Source organism: Aotus nancymaae, unplaced genomic scaffold (genome assembly GCF_030222135.1).
Source record: "Aotus nancymaae isolate 86718 unplaced genomic scaffold, 86718_ANA_hifiasm-v0.15.2.pri h1tg000063l, whole genome shotgun sequence".
NCBI lineage: Eukaryota > Metazoa > Chordata > Mammalia > Primates > Aotidae > Aotus > Aotus nancymaae.
The window spans coordinates 942,828-963,857 of record NW_026988477.1 but is presented as its reverse complement, the minus strand read 5'-3'; the positions used below and the strand labels follow the sequence as shown (position 1 = coordinate 963,857).

At 63.8% G+C, this 21,030-nt stretch overlaps 3 protein-coding genes across 5 annotated transcripts; 2 read left to right on the top strand and 1 right to left on the bottom strand.

Annotated features, from left to right (window-relative positions):
• Positions 1-419: 419 nt before the first annotated feature.
• Positions 420-6,468, top strand: SLC34A3 (solute carrier family 34 member 3). Of its 3 annotated transcripts, none has more exons than XM_021671460.2 (13): positions 420-743; positions 1,479-1,602; positions 1,863-1,952; positions 2,391-2,519; positions 2,619-2,762; positions 2,838-2,949; positions 3,023-3,218; positions 3,389-3,463; positions 3,589-3,670; positions 3,835-4,002; positions 4,138-4,254; positions 4,328-4,452; positions 5,898-6,468. In XM_021671460.2, exons 1-13 carry the CDS (start codon positions 663-665, stop codon positions 6,360-6,362), a joined length of 1,908 nt encoding a protein of 635 aa, XP_021527135.2. In that variant the 5' UTR covers positions 420-662; the 3' UTR covers positions 6,363-6,468. The 3 variants fall into 3 exon arrangements, with proteins under 3 accessions (XP_021527135.2, XP_021527137.2, XP_021527136.2); XM_021671462.2 differs by lacking the exon at positions 420-743 and adding an exon at positions 794-884; XM_021671461.2 differs by lacking the exon at positions 420-743 and adding an exon at positions 1,275-1,323.
• A 4,260-nt stretch (positions 6,469-10,728) lies between these two features.
• TUBB4B (tubulin beta 4B class IVb) lies at positions 10,729-13,073 on the top strand. The gene is made up of 4 exons (XM_064366056.1): positions 10,729-10,854; positions 11,156-11,264; positions 11,349-11,459; positions 11,861-13,073. Exons 1-4 carry the CDS (start codon positions 10,798-10,800, stop codon positions 12,919-12,921), a joined length of 1,338 nt encoding a protein of 445 aa, XP_064222126.1. The 5' UTR covers positions 10,729-10,797; the 3' UTR covers positions 12,922-13,073.
• Positions 12,563-20,728, bottom strand: CIMIP2A (ciliary microtubule inner protein 2A). The gene is made up of 7 exons (XM_012445173.2): positions 17,493-20,728; positions 14,995-15,209; positions 14,656-14,918; positions 14,442-14,568; positions 14,005-14,099; positions 13,548-13,665; positions 12,563-13,163 (listed from the first exon to the last, which is right to left on the bottom strand). The coding sequence occupies exons 1-7, from the start codon at positions 17,648-17,650 to the stop codon at positions 13,066-13,068; spliced, it is 1,074 nt and encodes a 357-aa protein (XP_012300596.2). The 5' UTR covers positions 17,651-20,728; the 3' UTR covers positions 12,563-13,065.
• Between the last annotated feature and the right edge of the window lie 302 nt (positions 20,729-21,030).

The following is a 21,030-nucleotide window of genomic DNA, read 5'->3' as shown; positions in this document are numbered from 1 at the left end:
AGAGCAGGGCGAGCCTTGTGGGAGCTGCCCCATACCCCAAGCCAGGAAGGGGCCCAGTCCTCCTAGGGGACACCACACAGGCGGTGGGGCCATCTGGGACTCCGCTGGGGAGAGCGGTGTGGCGGGCCAGGCAGTGGTGTCAATGGTGGCCTGGGGGGCCCTGCCCTTCTCCCTCTGCCCACCTCCATCGCTGCTGAGGCCCAGCCCTACCCTGCACCTGGATCCGAACCCTCTGACCTCGGGCTGGGTGCCCTCCCTGACTACATGAACAAGACTGTCCTCCCCACCAGCAGGTGCCAAGGGCTTCCCTCCCCACTGTCAGGGGCAGGGATGACCCTGAGAAGGTCTGCGGAGCCCTGAGATGCATGGAGGTGGGGACTGGAGTCTCCGGCGCCCGGGAAGGCCAGCCGTGATCTTGCATCCTGCCCAGCTGGGTGCGCTGTGACTCTTGGGTCACACGGATGCCCGCTGGGGATGTCCAGTCCTGAAGGCCGGTGCCCTGCAGCGCCCTGGGCCTGATTCAGCATGCACCTGGGAGAAACCCCACTCCCAGCCACAGCGTGACAGGACGTGGACGAGGCCCGGGGCCTCGGGGCCAGGAGGGTACCCCGTGGGGACCTGGGCTCCTGGGTAAACATTAACGGGCTCAGCGCCGGCAGGTCATGTGCACCATCGGGGGACCTTTGACCTGCACCCGCTCCCGCCCTGCTGCTCCTGCATGTGGCACCTCACCACCCACACAGGTAGGAGCTCCCAGGACCAGGCTGGGGCCCAGGGACAGTGAGGCTGAGGCTGGGTGGCCTCCAAGCCCAGGGCTCGGGCCCCATCCTGAGCCTCCAGGACCTAAGGACCAGAGATAGCAGGCTCGGGCAGCAGGAGGGAGGGTGAGGTGGAGGATGCCTGGACCTGAGCCCAGGGCCCTGGGTGGAAGGTCCTGGTGGGCGGCACGAGGGTGTGGGGTGAGCAGGTCCAGGAGGCTGAGAAAGCAGCTGCTTCGGGGCCAGGAGCCTTGAGGTGGTGTGAGGACACCTGGTCCCCACCTGCTCCCTATCACCAGGGCATGGGTCCCTTATCAAGCCAGGACGTCACTGTTTGGTATCAAATGCCAAAGTCTAAGTCGGGACCATCCACAGCGTCCCTGATGGCACCTGATAGGAGAGGCCCCCAGGTTCCCCAGCTCACGGCCGCTTCCGGCCTGAGCCCAGCACCCTGCACCCTTGGCACCTGCCAGGCCTTCCAGTCGGGACCAGCGAGGGAGCCGGGGAGCCAGGGCCCCTCAGTCGGCCCCGGAACTGGACTGGGCTCGCCTGACAACTGCCTGAGGTCACTGTAGCCATCCCCTGTGGATGGCGAAGGGGGTGGGGAGGGAGGGTGGCGGCCAAGGCCTCAGTTCAGGGAACCCAGGGGCGCGAATCCAGCCTGTGAGGCCGGGGCCAAGGCAGGAGGAGGTGTGACTGACGCGTGGGTCTCCCCAGCAGATCCGGGCCTGGGCCTGGGTCTGTCCCTGCCCGAAATCCATGCCGAGCTCCCTCCCGGGCAGCCAGGTCCCCCACCCCACTCTGGATGCAGTGGACCTAGCAGACAGGACGCTGAAGAATGCAGGTACCAGCAGGCCCCACGCCCCAGGCCTTGACCGGTCTGACCACCTGCCCCCCGGGCACTGGGCAGACAGACCTCCCAGGAGCCCACACGGCTCTGACAGCTCCGCTCAGGTCCAACGCAGCTGCAGCCCCGTCTTCCCTGTTCCGTTTCTGGCCCTCACTCCAGGCCTCTCAAGCCTCAGCCCCTCCTCTGGCCTGTGCCCTGGTGCCCCCAGCTCGGGGGGTTCCTGGAAATGGCCATACTCAATTCCACCCCCACAGGGACCTCTAGCTCTGCCCCAGTCTTGCAGGAGGGCAACACAGACCCCTGGGCCCTCCCTCAGCTGAAGGACACCAGCCAGCCCTGGAAAGGTGGGTCTGGGGGTGCCAGGCTGGCAGGCCTCTGTCCCCGGGGGGGCTGGGGAGAGAGAGCAGGGCGGGGCCTGCCCAAACGGGCTGTGCGTGGAGAACCCTGCCATGCAGGCCCCTGGGGGGAGGCGCGTGTCCCTCAGCCCACCATGTGTCCTGTCCTGGGGTGGACGAGCCACCCTGCCCATCCGTCCCTCCCCTCCTGCAGCTGGCTATGCTTCTTCGAGAGAAGGTCCCAGAAGCTTCTGGCTTGGAAAGGCAGGGGGAGTGGACAGAGGGGACCCAGGCCCTGCCCTGGGGGTGACAGAGGAGGAGGAAATGGGACCCCGCCCTCTCGGGGACAGAGGAGACAGAAACGGCCCCCGGGGGCCGAGGATGACGGGCCTTGGGGGGGCAGTCAGGGTGGAGGCCGGCCAGAGACAGCCTGCCCTGTGTCTTCAGAGCTGCGCACGGCCGGCAGGCTGCGTCTCGTGGCCGGGAACCTCCTCAAGGCCTGCGGGCTCCTCGGATGCCTGTACCTGTTCATCTGCTCCCTGGACGTCCTCAGCTCCGCCTTCCAGCTGCTGGGCAGTGAGTGGCAGGGCGGGCGGGCGGGCGGGCGGGCGGCCGGGGCGGGGCGGGCTGGCGGGCGGCCCTCCGCGCCTTAGCGTGGCTCTCTCGCCGGTGCAGGCAGACTGGCCGGAGACATTTTCAGGGACAACGTGGTGCTGTCCAACCCCGTGGCTGGACTGGTCATTGGTGTGCTGGTCACGGCCCTGGTGCAGAGCTCCAGCACATCCTCCTCCATCGTGGTCAGCATGGTGGCCGCTAAGTGTGCGTGTCCCCTCCTTCCCCGGGCGGGGGCGGGGGCGGGGCGGGCCGCAGGCTGACTCAGCACCCCGCCGGCAGTGCTGACTGTCCGGGCGTCCGTGCCCATCATCATGGGTGTCAACGTAGGCACATCCATCACCAGTACCCTGGTCTCGATGGCGCAGTCAGGGGACCGGGATGAATTTCAGAGGTGAGTTGCGGGCGGAAGGGCCGGGCAGGGCTGCACCCAGGCCACCCCCACCACCACCGACTCTGCGGCCCAGGGCCTTCAGCGGCTCGGCGGTGCACGGCATCTTCAACTGGCTCACGATGCTGGTCATGCTGCCGCTGGAGTGTGCCACGGCCCTGCTGGAGAGGGTCAGCGAGCTGGCCGTGGGTGCCGCCCGCCTGGAGCCCGGGGCACAGGTGCCCGACATCCTCAAGGTGCTGACCAAGCCGCTCACACACCTCATCGTGCAGGTGAGAGCCGGAGCAGGCCCGATGGGAGGCGGAGGCCGGCCCTGCCCTGGTGCAGGGTCAGCATTGAGGGCAGCAGCGGGCAGGGCTGGGCTGGACCCCGCGGGCGTCAGAGCCCCAGCTGAGTCCTGAGGGAGGGTCTCACACGCTGTCACGACCCCTCCGGCCCGCAGCTGGACTCTGATGTGATCGTGGGCAACGCCAGCGGCAGCCTCATCAAGCAGTGGTGCAGCTCCGCTGGACAGCCTGTGAGGCGCCACCCCGCCCCTCCCCGACCCCCGGCCCCCACCTGCTGAGCCCCGCCACCTCACCTCGAGCTCCCGACCTCTGTCTGCCAACTGAGCCTGTCCTGAGTCCTCCCTGCCCTCGCCAGACCAAGGGGAACAGCAGCGACTGTGGAGACTCCCGCCCCTGCGAGGAGAGGAACGGCACAGCCCCGGCGGACAGGCTGCCCTGTGAGGCCCGGCCCACCCCACGCCCCCCAAGCCCCCCACGCTCCCCCTCGCCCACCCTCGCAAAGAGAGGAGCGGCACGGCCCTGCGGACAGGCTGCGCTGTGAGGCCCACCTGCGCCCGCCGGCCCCTCGGGCTCCCCTCACCTGCCCCTGCCCTGCCTCCAGGCCACCACCTGTTTGCGGGAACGGAGCTCACGGACCTGGCCGTGGGCTTCATCCTGCTGGCCGGCTCCCTGCTGGTGCTCTGCAGCTGCCTGGTCCTCGTCGTCAAGCTGCTCAACTCTGTGCTGCATGGCCGAGTGGCCCAGGCCGTGAAGACCATCATCAATGCGGGTGAGGGCTGGGGCGGAGGTGCGGCGGCCGGGCTGACCCGGCATCCCCCCCAGACTTCCCCTTCCCTCTGGGCTGACTCGGCGGCTACCTGGGCCTCCTCTGTGGTGGCCGGGGCTGACCCGGCATCCCCCACAGAGTTCCCCTTCCCTCTGGGCTGGCTCAGCGGCTACCTGGCCCTCCTTGTGGGCGCCGGCCTGACCTTTGCACTGCAGAGCAGCAGCGTCTTCACAGCAGCCATCGTGCCCCTCATGGGTGAGCAGGCGGGCAGGGGCCTCTGGAGCAGGGGCTCAGGCTGGGGCCCTGTGGTGACCCCCAGTTCCCCCAGGAGTCGGGGTGATCAGCCTGGACCGGGCATACCCCCTCTTACTGGGCTCCAACATCGGCACCACCACCACAGCACTGCTGGCCGCCCTGGCCAGCCCCGCAGACAGGATACTCAGCGCCCTGCAGGTACCGCCCGCGCGCCCGCCCGCTGCCAGAGCCTGCCAAGCTCCCTGTCAGCCCCACGGACAGGCGTGTCCCCAGCCCCACGCCCCCAGGCGGGCTGTACCCCTGCCCTCCCAGACCCCTTCCCTGTCCATGCCCCCACCCTCCTGGCCCCCCAGGCTGACTGTGCCCCCGCCCTCCCGGACCCCTTCCCTGGCCATGACCCCACCCTCCCAGAAACCCCAGGCTGGCTGTGCCCCCACCCTTCCGGACCCCTTCCCCGGCCATGCCCCACCCTCCTGGACCCCCAGGCTGGTTGTGCCCCCGCCCTCCCGGACCCCTTCCCTGGCCATGCCCCCGCCCTCCTGGCCCTCCAGGCTGACTGCGCCCCCGCCCTCCTGGACCTGGTCCCTGGCCGCCAGCCTCAGCCCTACGGCTCAGCCTCCTTGGCCCCCAGGGCCCTGCGCACATCTCTTGCCCACTCTGCATCTCCTCACTTGAGACGTCCTCATTTCCACATTTTCTCAGCTCTTTGCTGTGCCCCTGGATGCCTGCCCCCGAGGCCTTAGGGGACTCCAAGCCCCTCTATTCCAGCACCCTCAGATGCCTCTCCCCTAACCCCTGCTCCCTCGAGGAGCAGCCACTCACCCCCTGCAGGTCCCCATCTGGACGACCCTCCCACCCCCCATGCCACATCTGCAATGGCCGAGTCGCACCCATGCTGGGCCCTGCCTTGCCGCTGTCCCGGCTGTGACTCTGCCTCCAGGACACCTCCCCAGTCTGAGCCCCCAGCTCTGTGCCCCACCCCCAGGCTCACTCAGTCCAGCTAGTTCTCCTGCTAAAACACCCCGTCTTCGGCCGACCTGCTGCCCGGACACCCAGCAGGCTCAGCTCCTGCAGTCCCGGGCCACGCTGCGCCTCAGACAGGAAAAGACCAGGACAGCAGCCCCAGATCCCACCCGAGGCCTTGGCTCTTCCCTGTCTCTGTTCACTCAGACCCTCCCAGTGCAGGGTCCTACTCCACCCCCTCCAGGAAGCCCTCCAGACTGCACCTGTGTGTGCATCCTTGCAGTCTGGCAGCCTCTGGAGGGACGTGTCTTCTCCCTTCTGTGGCCCTGCACCTCCTCCCCTAGGGCCTCAGGGCTGAGGAGGAGTCTCCTGGCACGAGGCACAGGCAGAGCCAAGTCAGAGGGTGCCTCCCCTACGGGGTCCCCCATAGGGCAGCAGTGAGGTGGTTGGCGCCCGGGGTGCTGGGCTGGGCTGCAGCTCCCAGGCGTGCGGGGAGGTATGCGGGAGGAGCGTGTCCACCTCTGGCCACAGTCCGCCCCCCAGACGGCCATCTCAGCCATGGAGCAGAATGAACTTCAGACTTGGGGTCCGTTCTGCAGGGTGGAGGAGGGCAGGGGTCCCGAGCCCTTGGTGACCCCACCTCATCGGACCCAGGTCCCTGACGGCCCCCTCGCCCCCAGGTCGCCCTCATCCACTTCTTCTTCAACCTGGCCGGCATCCTGCTGTGGTACCTGGTGCCTCCGCTGCGGCTGCCCATCCTGCTGGCCAGGCACTTTGGGGCAGTGACCGCCCGTTACCGCTGGGTGGCTGGGGCCTACCTGCTGCTCGGCTTCCTGCTGCTGCCCCTGGCAGTCTTTGGGCTCTCCCTGGCAGGGGGCACGGTGCTGGCTGCCGTCGGGGGTCCCCTGGTGGGGCTGGTGCTCCTCGTCGTCCTGGTCAGCATCCTGCAGCGGCGCCGGCCGGCCTGGCTGCCGGCCCGCCTGCGCTCCTGGGCCTGGCTCCCCATCTGGCTCCACTCTCTGGAGCCCTGGGACCGCCTGGTGACCCGCTGCTGCCCCTGCAAGGCCTGTAGCCCCCCGCAGGCCACCACTAAAGACACCCACTGTTACGAGAACCCTGAGGTCTTGGCCTCCGAGCAGCTGTGAGGTGAGGGTGGGCACCGTGTGGACCCCCGCCCTCCCTGGCTGGGAGGGCTCCGGAGGGTCCTGGGGGAGGGGTCCCCTGCTCTCCTTCTGTGCAAATAAACCAGGCTGTTACCCCAGGTGACTGTCCTCACTCCCCTAAACAGGGGCCCCTGGGCAGGGGTGGGGGATGTGGCCCGATGCTGCCCCCTGGTGGACACCCTGGGGCCCTGGGCTCAGGTGCAGGTGCCACCTGCCTCGACTGAGAGTTTCTCACCACAGCCGCTGGGGACAGAAGCTGCCAAGGAATGGCGGGATCAGGGGGCGGGGACTTCCCACAGTGGGAGCCAGGGTCCCTCCCGAGGGCACAGCGGACAGCCCAGCCTTCAGGGCACAGGGCAGGTGGTTTGGAGCTGGGAGGCCCCGGACCCCCTCCGCCCCTGGCCGATGTCACGGTTGAGGTGGGGCTTGGAGTCCCACCAGGTACGTGGGGTGTGAGGAGGGGAACCCAATGGCTTGGCGGGCCGGGTGCTCCCTGAGGCACCCCCTGCCCATCTGTCCTGTGTCTCTCGGCTGGTCCTGGGCTGGGTCCCCGGGGACGCTGCTCTGCGGGGCTGGGCCACGGCAGGTCTCAGCTCCCAGAAGCCACTGGGAGGCCGGTCTCGCCCGCCAGGCTGGGGTACATTGAGGCCTCGCGCTGCCACGGGGAATGACACCCTGTCCCGGGAAGGCCTGCCCGTGGGGTGGGCCCAAGAGGGCGGGCAGCGCCCATGGGGAGGACTTGGGAGCCAGGGAGTGGGGGCCTCGCCCTCCCTCCACTGTGCGATCGGGTTTCCACACAGGAAGGCTTGTGTGTCGGCCAGTGGTAACTGGACACCCGGGAGGGGGGGCTCCTGTCACCTCTCGCCCAGAGCTTCCCACGGCCCCACCCCAACCCCCACTCCCCACAAGGGAAGAAAGCTCTGGGTCACCCCGGAACCCCAGCTCTCCGTCGGGCACACACAAACAGGTGGGCGGAGACGGTCCCGTCAGGGACCGGTCTGGTTTGATCATTTCTTTTTTTCCTTTCTTCCTCCCTCCCTCCCTCTCTCCCTCCCAACCTTCCTTTCTTCTTTCAAAACGGAGTTTTGCTCTTGTTCCCAGGCTGGAGTGCAATGGTGAGATCTTGGCTCGCCACAACCTCTGCCTTCCGGGTTCGAGTGATTCTCCTGCCTCAGCCTCCCGTTTGCAGGCATGTGGCACCATGCCAGGCTAATTTTGTATTTTTAGTAGAAGCGGGCTTTCTTCATGTTGGTCAGACTGGTCTCAAACTCCCAACCTCAGGCAATCCGCCCGCCTCAGCCTCCCAAAGTGCTGGGATCACAGGCGTGAGCTCATTTGAGTCTGCACCTCTCTTCCCAGCGCCTCCCAAAGTTGCCCTGGTCAGACCCCACTAGGGGGTAGCCGGTCAGGAAGATGAGGCCTGAGGGGCCCCACAGCCATTTCTCCAGTGGCTCTGTCCTTTCTGCCCTCAGGTTCCACAGCCCTGCTCATATCTCCCAGGCCCTCTGCCCCTTGGCCCCCAGTCTTTCCTGGGTCCTCTGCCCCAGCTGCCCGCCAAGCTCCTAGGCCTCCTAGGCCTGGGTTTCACCCACCGAGGGAGATGACCGCTTGCTCTGGGAGTGGGGAGGGGGCCTCAGGGGTGGGCTCCAGTGAGAATGGAACCCCTAGCAGCTAGAGCTTCAGTTCCCACAACCCTGTGATTCTAGGATGCCCTCTGGACCTGACATCAGCTTCGTGGTGCCGTCTGGCACCCCTGTAGGGGACAGGCCTGGCTGGCTCCCTGGGGAGACTGAGGGAGTGCGGGGAGCTCCCCTGCCCTTTGAGGGGAATCAGTGAGGCCCTTGTGGAGGGGGAGGAAGCGCCCATGCGCCTGTCCTTCCAGTCAGGTGAGGCCTCCCACAAAGGCTGGCCTCCGGGTCCTTTAAGGCCGTCAACACTGTCTGCCTGATGCCCGGCCTGGCGGTAAGACACCCTCCCACTGGGACCATGGCCACCGGTAAACAGAGCCGTTACTGTGGATCCTCCGACAGCTGCAAGCCAGAGGAGGAGGGCGGCACTCCCCTGGCCCCGCCTGCCGCCCCTGCCCCGCCTGCCCCACTTCCCGGCTCTTCTGACCCTCTTTGGACTGCATCCTACATGGCCACAGACCCCAGGCCCCAGGGATCAATCCTCCTGCCCCACACTATCCCGCCTCTCCACCCTGCAGCAGGCCTAATTTATTCTTTTAAAAACATTACAAAAATACAGCTCAGAATGATGGCTCACGCCTGTAATCCCAACCCTTTGGGAGGCTGAGCTGGGCAGATCACCTGAGGTCAGGAGTTCAAGACCAGCCTGGCCAACACGGTGAAACCGACTCTACCAAAAATACAGAAATTAGCTGGTGTGGTTGCGCGCGCCTGTATCCCAGCTACTCCGGAGGCAGAGGCGGGACAATCGCTTGAACTTGTGACGAAGAAGTTGCAGTGAGCTGAGATGGTGCCACCACACTCTGGCTTGGGCACGAGAGCACGGCTCGGTCTCAAAAATAAATAAATACAAATACAAATACTACAAAAATACAGCTGGGTGCAATGGCTCACATCTGTAATCAAAGCACTTTGGGAGGCCAAGGTCAGGAGCTCGAGACAGGCCTGGCCAACATGGTGAAACCCTGCCTCTACCAAAAACACAAAAGACAAGCAAGGCCGGGCACGGTGGCTCATGCCTGTAATCCCAGCACTTCGGAAGCCAAGTTGGGTGGATCACGAGGTCAGGAATTCAAGACCAGCCTAACTAAGATGGTAAAATCCCGCCTCTACTAAAAATACAAAAAATTAGGCTGGGCATAGTGGTGCGTGCCTGTAATCCCAGCTACTTGGGAGGGTGAAGCAGAGAATTTCTGGAACCCGGGTGGCGGAGGTTGCAGTGAGACGAGACTGCGACACTGCACTCCAGCCTGGGCAACAGAGAGTCTGCCTAAAAAATAAAAATAAAATAAATAGCCAGGCATGGTGGTGCACACCTACCGTCCCAGCCACTTGGGAGCTGAGGCAGGAGAACCGCTCGATCCCAGGAGGTGGAGATTGTAGTGAGCCAAGACCACACTGCACTCCAGCCTGGGTGACAAGAGGTCAGGAGTTTGCGACCAGCCTGGCCAACGTGGTGAAACCGCATCTCTACTAAAATTACAAAACTCGGCGGCATGGTGGTGGGTGCCTGTAGTCCCAGCTACTGGGGAGGCTGAGGCAGGAGAATCTTTTGAACCTGGGGGTGCCGAGATCGTGCCCCGAAATCACAGTAAAATAAAAAAGCTAGAAAAACAGAGCGCGTTTGTTTTCAAGCAGACCGATTAAAGGCGCGACCACACGCAATTCATTTTCTTCCTGTTTTTTTTTCCTACCCAAGTAGAAATCAAGTCTCCAACCGGGAAAAGCATTAACAGAAGCGTCCGTCAGCCCCAGCGCGCCGACCCGCGGTTGGAGACCCGCCCCGGAGCCCGGGAGGTCGGGGCCACCCGCCGACGGAGGAGCCGGCGCACCCCCGGGGCAGAGGCTCCAAGGAGACGGGCGCGGGGCCAGCGCCGTCGCCACAACACGGCCGGGCGCGCGGCGGCGGGGAGGCCTCGGCCCTCCGCCCGCTCCTGCCCCGCGCCCCCCACGTGCTCCCCGCATCCGGCCGAGAGGGCAGCGGGCGTGCGGGACGCGGGAACAGGAAGGCCCGCGACGTCCGCGGCTCTGCGGGAGCTCCCCTGGGGGCCGCGGCCTTGAAAGCACCGCGGCTTCCTCGGCCTGGAGGCCCCGGGCTCGCTCCGTGCGGACCCCGCTCCCGAACCCGCCCGGCGCGCAGATGTCGTGTCCGGGGGCAAGGCCGGCGAGGGCCCGCGCTTCCCGGCTCCCGAACTGCGTTCCCGGGCTCCGAGCCAGGACTGCGCCCGCCCTCCCCCGGCGCGCCCCGCGCAGCTGCCCGCCGCCCGACCGGAAGCCCGCGCCCGCGCCTGCGCCCCACCCCTCCGCGCGCCTCCCGCGGCACTGCGGCGGTTACTAGGACGCTGACCCCGCGCAGCCAATAGCGCCAGCCTGACGGCGTGCTCCCGGGAGCCAGCCAATCACAGGGCAAATCAATCATTTGAAACACCCAATGGACGGAGCACTGTAGCGTCAGGTGGGGGGATTGTGATAGGGAGATTGGAGGCTGCGGCTGACCAATAAAGACCAAACGGGGTTAAAAAGGCGGACCTTAGGCGGCTTGATTGACGGGAATGCAACCAATCGAACGAGGGAGCTTCCCAGCCTCGTTCTGGCAGGCAAATCCGAGGCTGTCGGAGGCGGGCGCAGAGGGTATATAAGCATTGGCGGAGCGTCGGTTGTAGCAGTCTGCGCGCCTGCTTCTTCGGCTGTTTGTCTGTAATTCTACCCTCGCCGCCGCCGCCATCATCATGAGGGAAATCGTGCACCTGCAGGCCGGGCAGTGCGGCAACCAAATCGGCGCCAAGGTGAGCTGCCGGGGCGCGGGGGCCGGCGCGGGCCAGCCGGGCGGGGCGGCCGGGCGGCCCGGGAAGATGGCGGCAGCGGCGGGCGGGCGGGCGGCGCCCCCGCATTGCGGTCGCTGGGCCCCTGGCGCGGGGACCGGGCTGAGCCGGGCGGCCGAAGCCCCCAGGAACCGGGCGGCTGGGGCGCGTGGGGCGGGGGGAGGGGCGGGGAGGGCCGCGCCCGTCCGGGGCGGGGCTGCCTCCCTGCGCACCGGCCGCGGTGACTCAGCCCCGGCCCGCCCGGGCCCGCCCGCGTCCCCTGCAGTTCTGGGAGGTGATCAGCGACGAGCACGGCATCGACCCCACGGGCACCTACCACGGGGACAGCGACCTGCAGCTGGAGCGCATCAACGTGTACTACAACGAGGCCACCGGTGAGGCCCCTGCCCCGCCCGCCGCCCGCCCGCCCCGGCCCCCGCGGCCCCGCCGCCCCGGCTGACGCCCTCCCGCCCCCGCAGGCGGCAAGTACGTGCCCCGCGCAGTCCTCGTGGATCTGGAGCCCGGCACCATGGACTCCGTGCGCTCGGGGCCCTTCGGGCAGATCTTCCGGCCGGACAACTTCGTTTTCGGTGAGCCGCGGCTGGGGGCGGGGCGGCGGCTCGAAGGTCAAGGGGCGGCTGCAAGGGCACCGCCGTGGGGACTGCGCGGCCGGGGCCCCGGACCCCTCCTCTCCTGAGCCGCTCAATCCCCGCTTCTAAATCGGCTTTGGGGGCGAGGTCCAGCTGTCTGCCGGGGCGGGGAGCTGAGCTGGGGGCAGGGTCGGCTGCTCTGTCCTTGGGAATTGGCAGGGCCCCTGACTTCATTTTGACGCGGCAGGCTGCGCTCTTTCGCTTTGAGGGTCCGTTTGCTCTCCCTGCAGGGTGGATTCTGCGGTCGGCCCGCACCACGTGCTTGGCTTTTTTCCCATGCTGTTTGTGACCAGTAGTGCCATCTACCTGGCTAACAGATGACTAGCTGTGTTCTCTCTCAGGGCAGAGTGGTGCTGGGAACAACTGGGCCAAGGGGCACTACACGGAAGGCGCGGAGCTGGTGGACTCAGTGCTGGACGTCGTGAGGAAGGAGGCTGAGAGCTGTGACTGCCTGCAGGGTTTCCAGCTGACCCACTCCTTGGGTGGGGGGACTGGGTCTGGGATGGGGACCCTCCTCATCAGCAAGATCCGGGAGGAGTATCCAGACAGGATCATGAACACGTTCAGTGTGGTGCCCTCCCCCAAGGTGTCAGACACGGTGGTGGAGCCCTACAACGCCACGCTCTCAGTCCACCAGCTCGTAGAGAACACAGACGAGACCTACTGCATCGATAACGAAGCTCTCTACGACATCTGCTTCAGAACCCTCAAGCTGACGACGCCCACCTACGGGGACCTGAACCACCTGGTGTCTGCCACCATGAGCGGGGTCACCACCTGCCTGCGCTTCCCAGGCCAGCTCAATGCTGACCTGCGCAAGCTGGCCGTGAACATGGTCCCGTTCCCCCGCCTGCACTTCTTCATGCCCGGCTTTGCCCCGCTGACCAGCCGCGGCAGCCAGCAGTACCGGGCCCTGACCGTGCCCGAGCTCACCCAGCAGATGTTCGATGCCAAGAACATGATGGCGGCCTGCGACCCTCGCCACGGCCGCTACCTGACGGTGGCCGCCGTGTTCAGGGGCCGCATGTCCATGAAGGAGGTGGACGAGCAGATGCTTAACGTCCAAAATAAGAACAGCAGCTACTTTGTGGAGTGGATCCCCAACAACGTGAAAACGGCTGTCTGTGACATCCCGCCCCGGGGGCTAAAGATGTCCGCCACCTTCATCGGCAACAGCACGGCCATCCAGGAGCTGTTCAAGCGCATCTCCGAGCAGTTCACGGCCATGTTCCGGCGCAAGGCCTTCCTGCACTGGTACACGGGCGAGGGCATGGACGAGATGGAGTTCACAGAGGCCGAGAGCAACATGAACGACCTGGTGTCCGAGTACCAGCAGTACCAGGACGCCACGGCCGAGGAGGAGGGCGAGTTCGAGGAGGAGGCTGAGGAGGAGGTGGCCTAGAGCCCCCAGTCACCGGGAAAGCGGGGAAGCGGTGTGAACTCTTTATTCACTCCCAGCCTGCCCTCTGGCCTGTCCCGCTGTGTGTGCGTCTGCTGTTTCCCCTTCTATGCTCCGTGCCGTACAGACACCACCATTAAAGCTTTTTCATAGTGCCTGGTCTCGCTGGTCTCGCCGCGCCTGTTCCTTCCGGTAGGCCTTCCGGGTGCTGTTGCCAAACGTCAGCGCATAGTTGTCCTGCATGGCTGTGGGGACCGAGGCTGCTGCTGAGCTGGGCTTTTCACATGCCAGGGGCCAGCATGCGCTGGACACCGGGCTTCAGAGGAGTGTGGCACTGCCCCAGGCATCTGCTTCCTGAAGCAAGCCTGGCCCGTCCTGGCTACCGAACTTTAGGGGGCCAGGTGGCCTGAGTCGGGCGTTAATAGGAGAGCCCAGTGACCCCCTCCAGAAGGGGCAGGGACAATGACCGACAATCCTGCCCCACGGTGGAACCCGGGGACTGGTCAGACAGGTGGCTCAGAACCAGCAGCGAAGGGTGGGCAGCTCAAGCCCCAGCCACCCCTCCCCACAGTGGCCAGCGCGTGTCCGTGTGACCCTGTCCTAAGCCGGGCATAGGGTCCTGTACTCACAGGGGATGAACCCCATGTAGAAGGGGATCAGGCCTTGGCTCCTGTAGATGTGGCTGCTGGGCCAGTGTGTTTCCGGCAGCTTTTCGCCCAGGTCACAGTGGGGGTTTCTGAACAGGAACTGGGAGATGGGCAGGTGCTGAGGAGCTGCCTCCCCCAAGGGCAACCAGACAGCACAGTGTCCCAGTGGGGGCCTGATGGGGGGGTGGCGGGGCGGCACTCTCCATGGGAAAGCTGCTCATGCCCCCAGCCTCCTGCATCCCCACCCCACACTCCAAAACTTGAGTGCAGGGATCAGGAGAGGGGGTTGGGGCGCCCCCTCTGAGCACAGGAGAGAGCCAGGCAGAGCCCCCACCCCAGGCTTCTCAGGGAGCCTGGCCTTCAAGGCCCCTCCAGGGAAGCTGCCAGACTGGAGGAAGTCCTGTGAGCTGGGAGCAGGCCCGGGACGACACTCTCCTACCTGGCTCTTGTCGAACTCGTCCATGGCCCGTGCGACGCCGTCTCGGTAATTCACTCCCATTACCCAGGAGAACCGGGGAATGAAGCCAGCATAGCCTGGGGTGGGCAGATGCCAGGTCCTACCCAGGCCCTTCAACCTTCCCCTGGCCATACCCACCCGCCCCAGACGCGTCAGGGAAGCCAGGTGAGGCTCTCTTTCCTCCCCTGGATGCTGGCGACTGCCCGCTGTGGCCAAATGGGAAGGGGTAGGCAGGACAGCACCGAGTTCTGGGAAAAGCTGGACTCCTGGAAGCAGCAGGAGGCAGAGGAGGTGCCCCCAGCCTGCTAACCCATTCCAGAGCAGGAAAAGCGGCCCTTGTGGCAGCCTTCTCGGGGGCCCTCACACTCCTGGAACCTTGTGGGGAGGGACGTCCTCGTGCAGCCCAGCCCTGCGCCCACCTGAGACGGCCTTGCGTTGGATTACGTTGGGGTGGTCCGGCTGTGGCAGCCGCTGGAACCTGCACACGTCTAGCGTCTCCTGCTGCTGAGTGTGGGGTGGGCACCCGTCCCTCGGGCAGTGGCACAGCTGCAGTAGGGAGGGCAGAGATAGTCCTGCAGCTCCCACCCAGGGCCGAGCCGGAACGGGCTTGGCACCGACCTGTGTGTCCCGTACCTGCTGCTGCCCGGGGGCCTCACAGACAGGGGCGGCGTTCCTCTGGGCCTCTTCCCCAAAGGCCAGCCGCAGGCCTGGGTGTCCTGAATCTCTGGAGTCCCCCTTCCTGCCCGGTGAGCACCGTGGGTGGGGGGGGTAGGGCACGACGCCTGCAGGCAGCAGAAGGTGTCTGGGTATGTCCTCTACCCCTGGCGGCTCCTGGGCGCCCACATCCAGGGGTGGCAGCTGGCCCTGGATCTCGAAGTTCTTGTAGGGCTTCAGACCTGTACCGACAGGGCAGCCTGTGAGCGCCGGGATGGGCAGGCGCGGGCGGGGGTGGGGCCGGGGACGGCAGCTCACTGGCGTAGTGGGGAACGTAGGGCTCGGTCAGGTCTCGGCAGGGAACCCGAGGGGGCCTGGACTGGCTGAAGTCCTCAGTGAACTTGGGCTTGGACATGGGGGACAGCACAGAACAGGGGCTCTTCTGCACGCTGGGGTCTGTGAGCAGCCGGCCCGTGGTGCGCCCGTAGGTGTTCCCCGCCTGGAAGCGCAGCTGCGGGTAGAAGCCGGCATAGCTGTGAGGGGGGAGAGCAGGCGCGGTGGGGCTCGAGGGCAGCCCAGTGCTGCGCAGGGCCCGTCAAGCCAGGCGGGGGTCCAGCCCGCCCGCCCCTGAGCGGCCGCTTGGGCCGCGGCGGGTCCCCTGCCCTCTGCTCACCTGCGAACGGGACTGCAGAGGCACTTGCCTCCTGGGGCTCTTGTAGCCTGAACGGGCAGCACACAGCACGTGCTGAGGACGCGTCAGCACCACGGCAGACGGCCGCCGGCCTTGTGCAGGCTGCGAGAGCCTTCCAACCCCCTCCCAACCCTCATCCGAATGGCCAACGAGTCAGGGGTTCTCTGCCCTGGCAGAGCAAGTTCAGGCACAGGACGTGTGGGCCAGGGCCCAGGCAAGGGGCGGCCCTTGGACACAGGCTGGGCCCGCCAGGAGTGTGTGCGGTGGGCTTGGCCTGCCCCCTGCCACCCCAGGAGGCCAGTGGCGTCTTGCAAGGACCAGGACTGGGGCTAGGCTTTTTGGGGCCTTCATTCGGCAGCGGGGTGTGTTGCAGGTGGTGTAGGCGGTTCAGCGCCTCAGGGCGTGCATGATCACTGAGGGAGTGAGAACTGCCTTTGTTTCAAAAATTGCCAACGGGCCCGGAGTGGTGGCTCACACCTGTAATCCCAACACTTTGGGAGGCCTAGGCGGGCTGATCATGTGAGGTCAGGAGTTCAAGATCAGCCTGACCAACATGATGAAACCTCGTCTCTACTAAAATTACAAAATTAAGGCCAGGCACGGTGGCTCACGCCTGTAATCCCAGCACTTTGGGAGGCCAAGGCGGGTGGATCACGAGGTCAAGAGATCGAGACCATCCTGGTCAACATGGTGAAACCCCGTCTCTACTAAAAATACAAAAAATTAGCTGGGCATGGTGGTGCATGCCTGTAATCCCAGCTACTCGGGAGGCTGAGGCAGGAGAATTGCCTGAACCCAGGAGGCGGAGGTTGTGGTGAGCCGAGATCGCACCATTGCACTCCAGCCTGGGTAACGAGAGCGAAACTCCGTCTCAAAAAAAGAAAAAAAAAAAAAAATACAAAATTAGCTGGGCATGGAGGCTCATGCCCTCTAATCCCAGCTACTCAGGAGGCTGAAGCAGGAGAATCACATGAACCTGGGAAGCGGAGCTTGTGGTGAGCTGAGATCGCGCCATTGCACTCCAGCCTGGGCAACAAGAGTGAAACTTCATCTCAAAAAAATAAAAAATAAAAAAAAATAAAGTATGAGCCACACCTATATAGTGGCTTATGCCTATAATCCCAGAACTTTGGGAGGCCAAGGCAGGTGGATCACGAAGTCAGACCAGCCTGGCCAACATAGTAAAACCCCCTCTCTACTAAAAATACAAAAAAATTTAGCTGGGTGTGGTGGTGTGCACCTGTAACCCCAGCTACTCGGGAGGCTGAGGGAGGAGAATTGTGTGAGCCCCACAGGTGGAGGTTGCAATGAGCTGAGATCACACCATTGCGCTCCAGCCGGGCGACAGGACGAGACTCCGCCTCAAATAAATTAATAAATAATAATAAGAAAACATAAAGGGCTGGGTGCGCTGGCTCACGCCTGTAATCCTAGGACTTTGGGAGGCCGAGGCAAGCGGATCACCTGAGGTTGGGAGTTCGAGACCAGCCTGAGCAATATGGCGAAACTTGTCTCTTAAAAAAAATTTTTCGGGCCGGGCACGGTGGCTCAAGCCTGTAATCCCAGCACTTTGGGAGGCCGAGGCGGGTGGATCACGAGATCAAGAGATTGAGACCATCCTGGTCAACATGGTGAAACCCCGTCTCTACTAAAAATACAAAAAATTAGCTGGGCATGGTGGCGCGTGCCTGTAATCCCAGCTACTCAGGAGGCTGAGGCAGGAGAATTGCCTGAACCCAGGAGGCGGAGGTTGTGGTGAGCCGAGATCGCACCATTGCACTCCAGCCTGGGTAACGAGAGCGAAACTCCGTCTCAAAAAAATACATATATATATAAATAGAAATTAAAGTGTGGAGTTCTCTACAGAGTGGGAGTCAGGCACTTCCTAGCCGGCCTGTGCCCGCTGCTTGGCTGCCCCGGTTTCTGCTTGGCAGACGTGTGGCCACCTGGCGTGGTGGTGCACCAGCAGGGAGGGTGAGGGCTGGGCCTCTGGCAGCCCTGTCCCTGAGCGTCCCATGTCCCAGGCCAGCTCTGGGCCCCTGACCGCTGGCCTCCATGCCTCAGGCCCCAGCCCTGCTCCCCTCCTGCAGCCCTGGCTCAGCCCCTCCAGAGCTCCCGGTCTTACCCAGGGATATAGCGCGGCTCTGGCGTGAAGAGGCTGTGTTTCTCAGTAGCTGTCATTTTGCTTCCACTCTGGCCTTCTGGCTCCCGTCCCTCCCAGTGTCCAGTCCCCTTCTCTGAGGGGAGTCCCGTTGCCGGGCAACCATTGTGAGGGGCCAGCATTGCGGGTGCCTCCCGGGCCAGGCCCCCATTGCACAGGTGACACACAGGTGAGACATGTGCCAGGCTGGAGAGGGGTCACGGTGAGGCAGGGGGCCTAGAGGAAGTCCCATTAACTTCAGGGCTGAGAAAACAGGACTGACCCTCCAGGAAGGGCCTGGGCTCTTGGGGCTCCCAGGAGGCCAGCAGCCCTTGCCTCCAGGTGAGGCTACGGGAGTCCCCAGAACCCTCCTCTGACAGGACGCCCTTGTGGCTGCAGAGCCTCGGAGGCTTGGCTGGGGTCAGGGGCTGCCTGGCCTGCAGGGCTGAGCGGACTCTCTCTCCAGTGGGCCCTTCACACAGGGCAGGGCATGGCATTGTGCTCAACGTTTTAAACAAATCCTGAATTTTATTCTTTTCTACAGGAAGGACTTCCTAACCATAAAAATGAAGGAAGGTGGCCGGGTACGGGGGCTCACACCTGTAATCCCAGCACTTTGGGAGGCTGAGGTGGGCGGATCACCCGAGGTCAGGAGTTCGAGACCAGCCTGATCAACATTGTGAAACCCTGTCTCTACTAAAAATACAAAAATTAGCCGGGCATGGTGGCAGGAGCCTGTAGTCGTAGTCGAAGCTACTCGGGAGGCTGAGGCAGCTGAATCACTTGAACCTGGGAGGTGGAGGTTGCAGTGAGCTGAGATCACGCCACTGCACTCCAGCCTGGGTGAAAGGAGACTCTGTCTCAAAAAAAAAAAAAAAAGGAAAAAGGGAGGGAAGGCTGGGCACTGTGTCTCATGCCTATAATCCAGGCACTTTGGGAGGCTGAGGCGGGATGAGGTGGGTGGATTGCTTGAGCCCAGGAGTTTGAGCCAGCTGGGCAACAAGGGAAACTGTGCCTCTACAAAAAAGAAAAATTAGACAGGTGTGGTGAGCGTGCCTGTGGTCCCAGGTATTTGGGAGGATGAGATGGGAGGATGGCCTGAGCCGGGGAGGTGGAGGCTGCAGTGGGCTGATATTGCACCACTGCACTCCAGCCTGGGCGACAGAACCAGACCACGTCTCAGCAAAGAAAAAAAAAACTAAAATAAAAAGCAAATTAAAGACTGGAGAAAAGTTTGCCACAGGTGTTATGAACAGATGTGAGATCAGCATGAAAAGCTCTCACACGGCAGCTCATGTCATCCCAGCACTTGGGGAGGCTGAGGCGGGTGGGTGTTTGAGACTGAGGTCAGGAGTTCGAGGCCAGCCTGGCCAACATGACAAAAACCCGTCTCCACTAAAAGTACAAAAATTAGCCAGGTGTGGTGTCGGGAGCCTGTAATCCCAGCTACTGTGGAGGCTGAGGCAGGAGAATCGCTTGAACGTAGGAGGCGGAGGTTGCAGTGAGCTGAGATCATGCCATTGCACTCACAAGGTCCGGGTGACAAGAATGAAACTCTGTCTTAAAAAAAAAAAAAAAAAAACTCTCACGAAACAAAGATATAAACAAACCTCCATGGAAAATACAGAGCATTTTAAGAAAAAAGACCACAGTGTTTGTAAGTATACGGGCATAAAGTCAGGCCGTAATCACATAAAAGCTGGTGTGATTACATTTTCGGAGGCTTACTGCTGGCAGGACCATGGTGAGAAGAGCCTCGAATTTGAGTGACGCCTCCTGCAAAGCAATTTGGTACATATCGAGTTCACACTCAGACTGTGGCCTCCACTCCCAGGAAGCTTTCTGGCACTCTGGTCGACACGGTTTTCCTCCACTGCTCCTGGCTGGTAACTGCACAGCCCTTGGTACGGACATTTGTTAGAATGTTGGGTGTGTGAGGCCTGGGTGGCGGGGCAAGGAGGACTCTGACCTCCTACCCTCCTTTTATCTGCCTTTCTGATGGTGGTTCTTAAGACTCTCCCAAGAGCGGTCCCACCTTATGCCCTGGGGGCAGGAATGCTGAGAAATCCCCGGAGGACTGGACAGAGGGACATCAGCAGGTTGGGCAGGGCGGAACCGGGGAGGGCACGGAAGCCCCGCCACCACCCCCCCGGCCTCTCTCTACGGGCCTCTCCTTGGTATCCTTTGCAATCAATATCCTTTACAATAAACCGGTAACCGTCAGTGAGTGTTTCCCTGAGTTCTGTGAGCGGCTCCAGCAAATTGAACCTGAAGAGGGTGTCACGGGAACCCCAGCTTGAAGCTGGCTGGTCAGGAGTTCCAGAGGCCCAGGCTGGCGGCGCTGTGTCTGGCTGTCTTGGGATGGAGCCCTCACCCCGTGGAATCTGACACGTCTCCAGGTGAATTAGAGGACTCCCAGCTTGGCGTGTGGGGAACCCTCCCTCTGCCATGGCTGTGTGGTGCGGGCGCAGACGGAACACCACGAGTGTGTCTCCCCCACGCCTTCGGGAGGAAGGGACGGACGTCCAGCCGTGTCAATCACGCCCGCGGCAATGCTTATTCCAGGAGGAGCTGGAGGGGCCTCTGTCCAATGGCAAGGGCTTCATTAGCAAAGCCCGTTACATTCTGCGGCAGCCAGGCAACTCTGAACCCGGCACGACCTGGGCCAGGCCCAGAGCACAGGGCTTGAGCCCCCGCCCAGATAAAACCTGTGTTTCCTCAAGCACGTGTCCGTCTGTCTGCCTGGCGGGCCCAGTGCTGAAGGCGAGGCATCAGGGAGGGTGGAGGAGGGCGGGAGTTGGGCCTGTGGATAAGGAGGTTCACAGGCCCTGCCCTGGTGGATTCTGGGCCAAGGTCAGGGCTGGGACCAGCCAGCGGTCAGCTCCAGAGGCCACACAGTGGGGAGCCCTGGTGCCCCCCTGGGCTCTTGCTCACAAAGTCTGGCTGTTCCTTTGCAGCTCGGCCATCTGTGACACCTCCTGGCCTCTGCGCCCCCAGGTGAGAGGCCGGCCCTCACACTCCAGTCCTGCCTGTGGCTCCAGGGCCCTGCCTTCCTCTGGGGTTAGACCATCTGATGCGGCTTTGCTTTTCCCCCAAGTGGAAATCCAGGTGGGATGGTGGCTCCTCCTCCTCCTCCAGGGCTCCTTCCTGGACCCCTCCCTCCCTTCCACCCACCCCCAGGGAACCCTGGCTGGCCTGATGCAGAGGGCACTCCGCAGGACTTGGCAGATGCCCACAGGACCTGCTCCCCACCCCACCCTCTGCCGAGGCCTCAGTCCTCCCAAAAGCCCCTCGAGAGTGGACCCAGCCTTCCAGGAGACCCCAGGGTGCAGGAGAGGAGAGGGAGTTGGAAAAGTTAGCAGGGACTGGAGTAGAGAGGGCTGGGCCAGGAGTCACCTGAGCAGGCTGGAGATCCTGGCCCAGGCGGAACCAGTGACCATCTAGCTGGCGGGGGAGGGGCCCACGGGGGCGGGGACGCTGGGGCAGCCCCTCTAGGGCCGGACAGTGAGTCTTTCCCAGAAAC

Excerpts from the sequence above, each read along its gene's own strand:
- SLC34A3 (XM_021671460.2), top strand. The coding sequence starts at position 663 with ATGTGCACCATCGGGGGACCTTTGACCTGCACCCGCTCCCGCCCTGCT. Across the intron at positions 1,953-2,390 it reads CACCAGCCAGCCCTGGAAAG|AGCTGCGCACGGCCGGCAGG; the intron begins GTGGGTCTGGGG and ends CTGTGTCTTCAG. Across the intron at positions 3,219-3,388 it reads TCACACACCTCATCGTGCAG|CTGGACTCTGATGTGATCGT; the intron begins GTGAGAGCCGGA and ends TCCGGCCCGCAG.
- TUBB4B (XM_064366056.1), top strand. The coding sequence starts at position 10,798 with ATGAGGGAAATCGTGCACCTGCAGGCCGGGCAGTGCGGCAACCAAATC. Across the intron at positions 11,265-11,348 it reads GTACTACAACGAGGCCACCG|GCGGCAAGTACGTGCCCCGC; the intron begins GTGAGGCCCCTG and ends CCGCCCCCGCAG. Across the intron at positions 11,460-11,860 it reads GCCGGACAACTTCGTTTTCG|GGCAGAGTGGTGCTGGGAAC; the intron begins GTGAGCCGCGGC and ends GTTCTCTCTCAG.
- CIMIP2A (XM_012445173.2), bottom strand. The coding sequence starts at position 17,650 with ATGCTGGCCCCTCACAATGGTTGCCCGGCAACGGGACTCCCCTCAGAG. Across the intron at positions 14,100-14,441 it reads CCAACGCAAGGCCGTCTCAG|GCTATGCTGGCTTCATTCCC; the intron begins GTGGGCGCAGGG and ends TGCCCACCCCAG. Across the intron at positions 13,164-13,547 it reads CTACATGGGGTTCATCCCCT|CCATGCAGGACAACTATGCG; the intron begins GTGAGTACAGGA and ends CGGTCCCCACAG.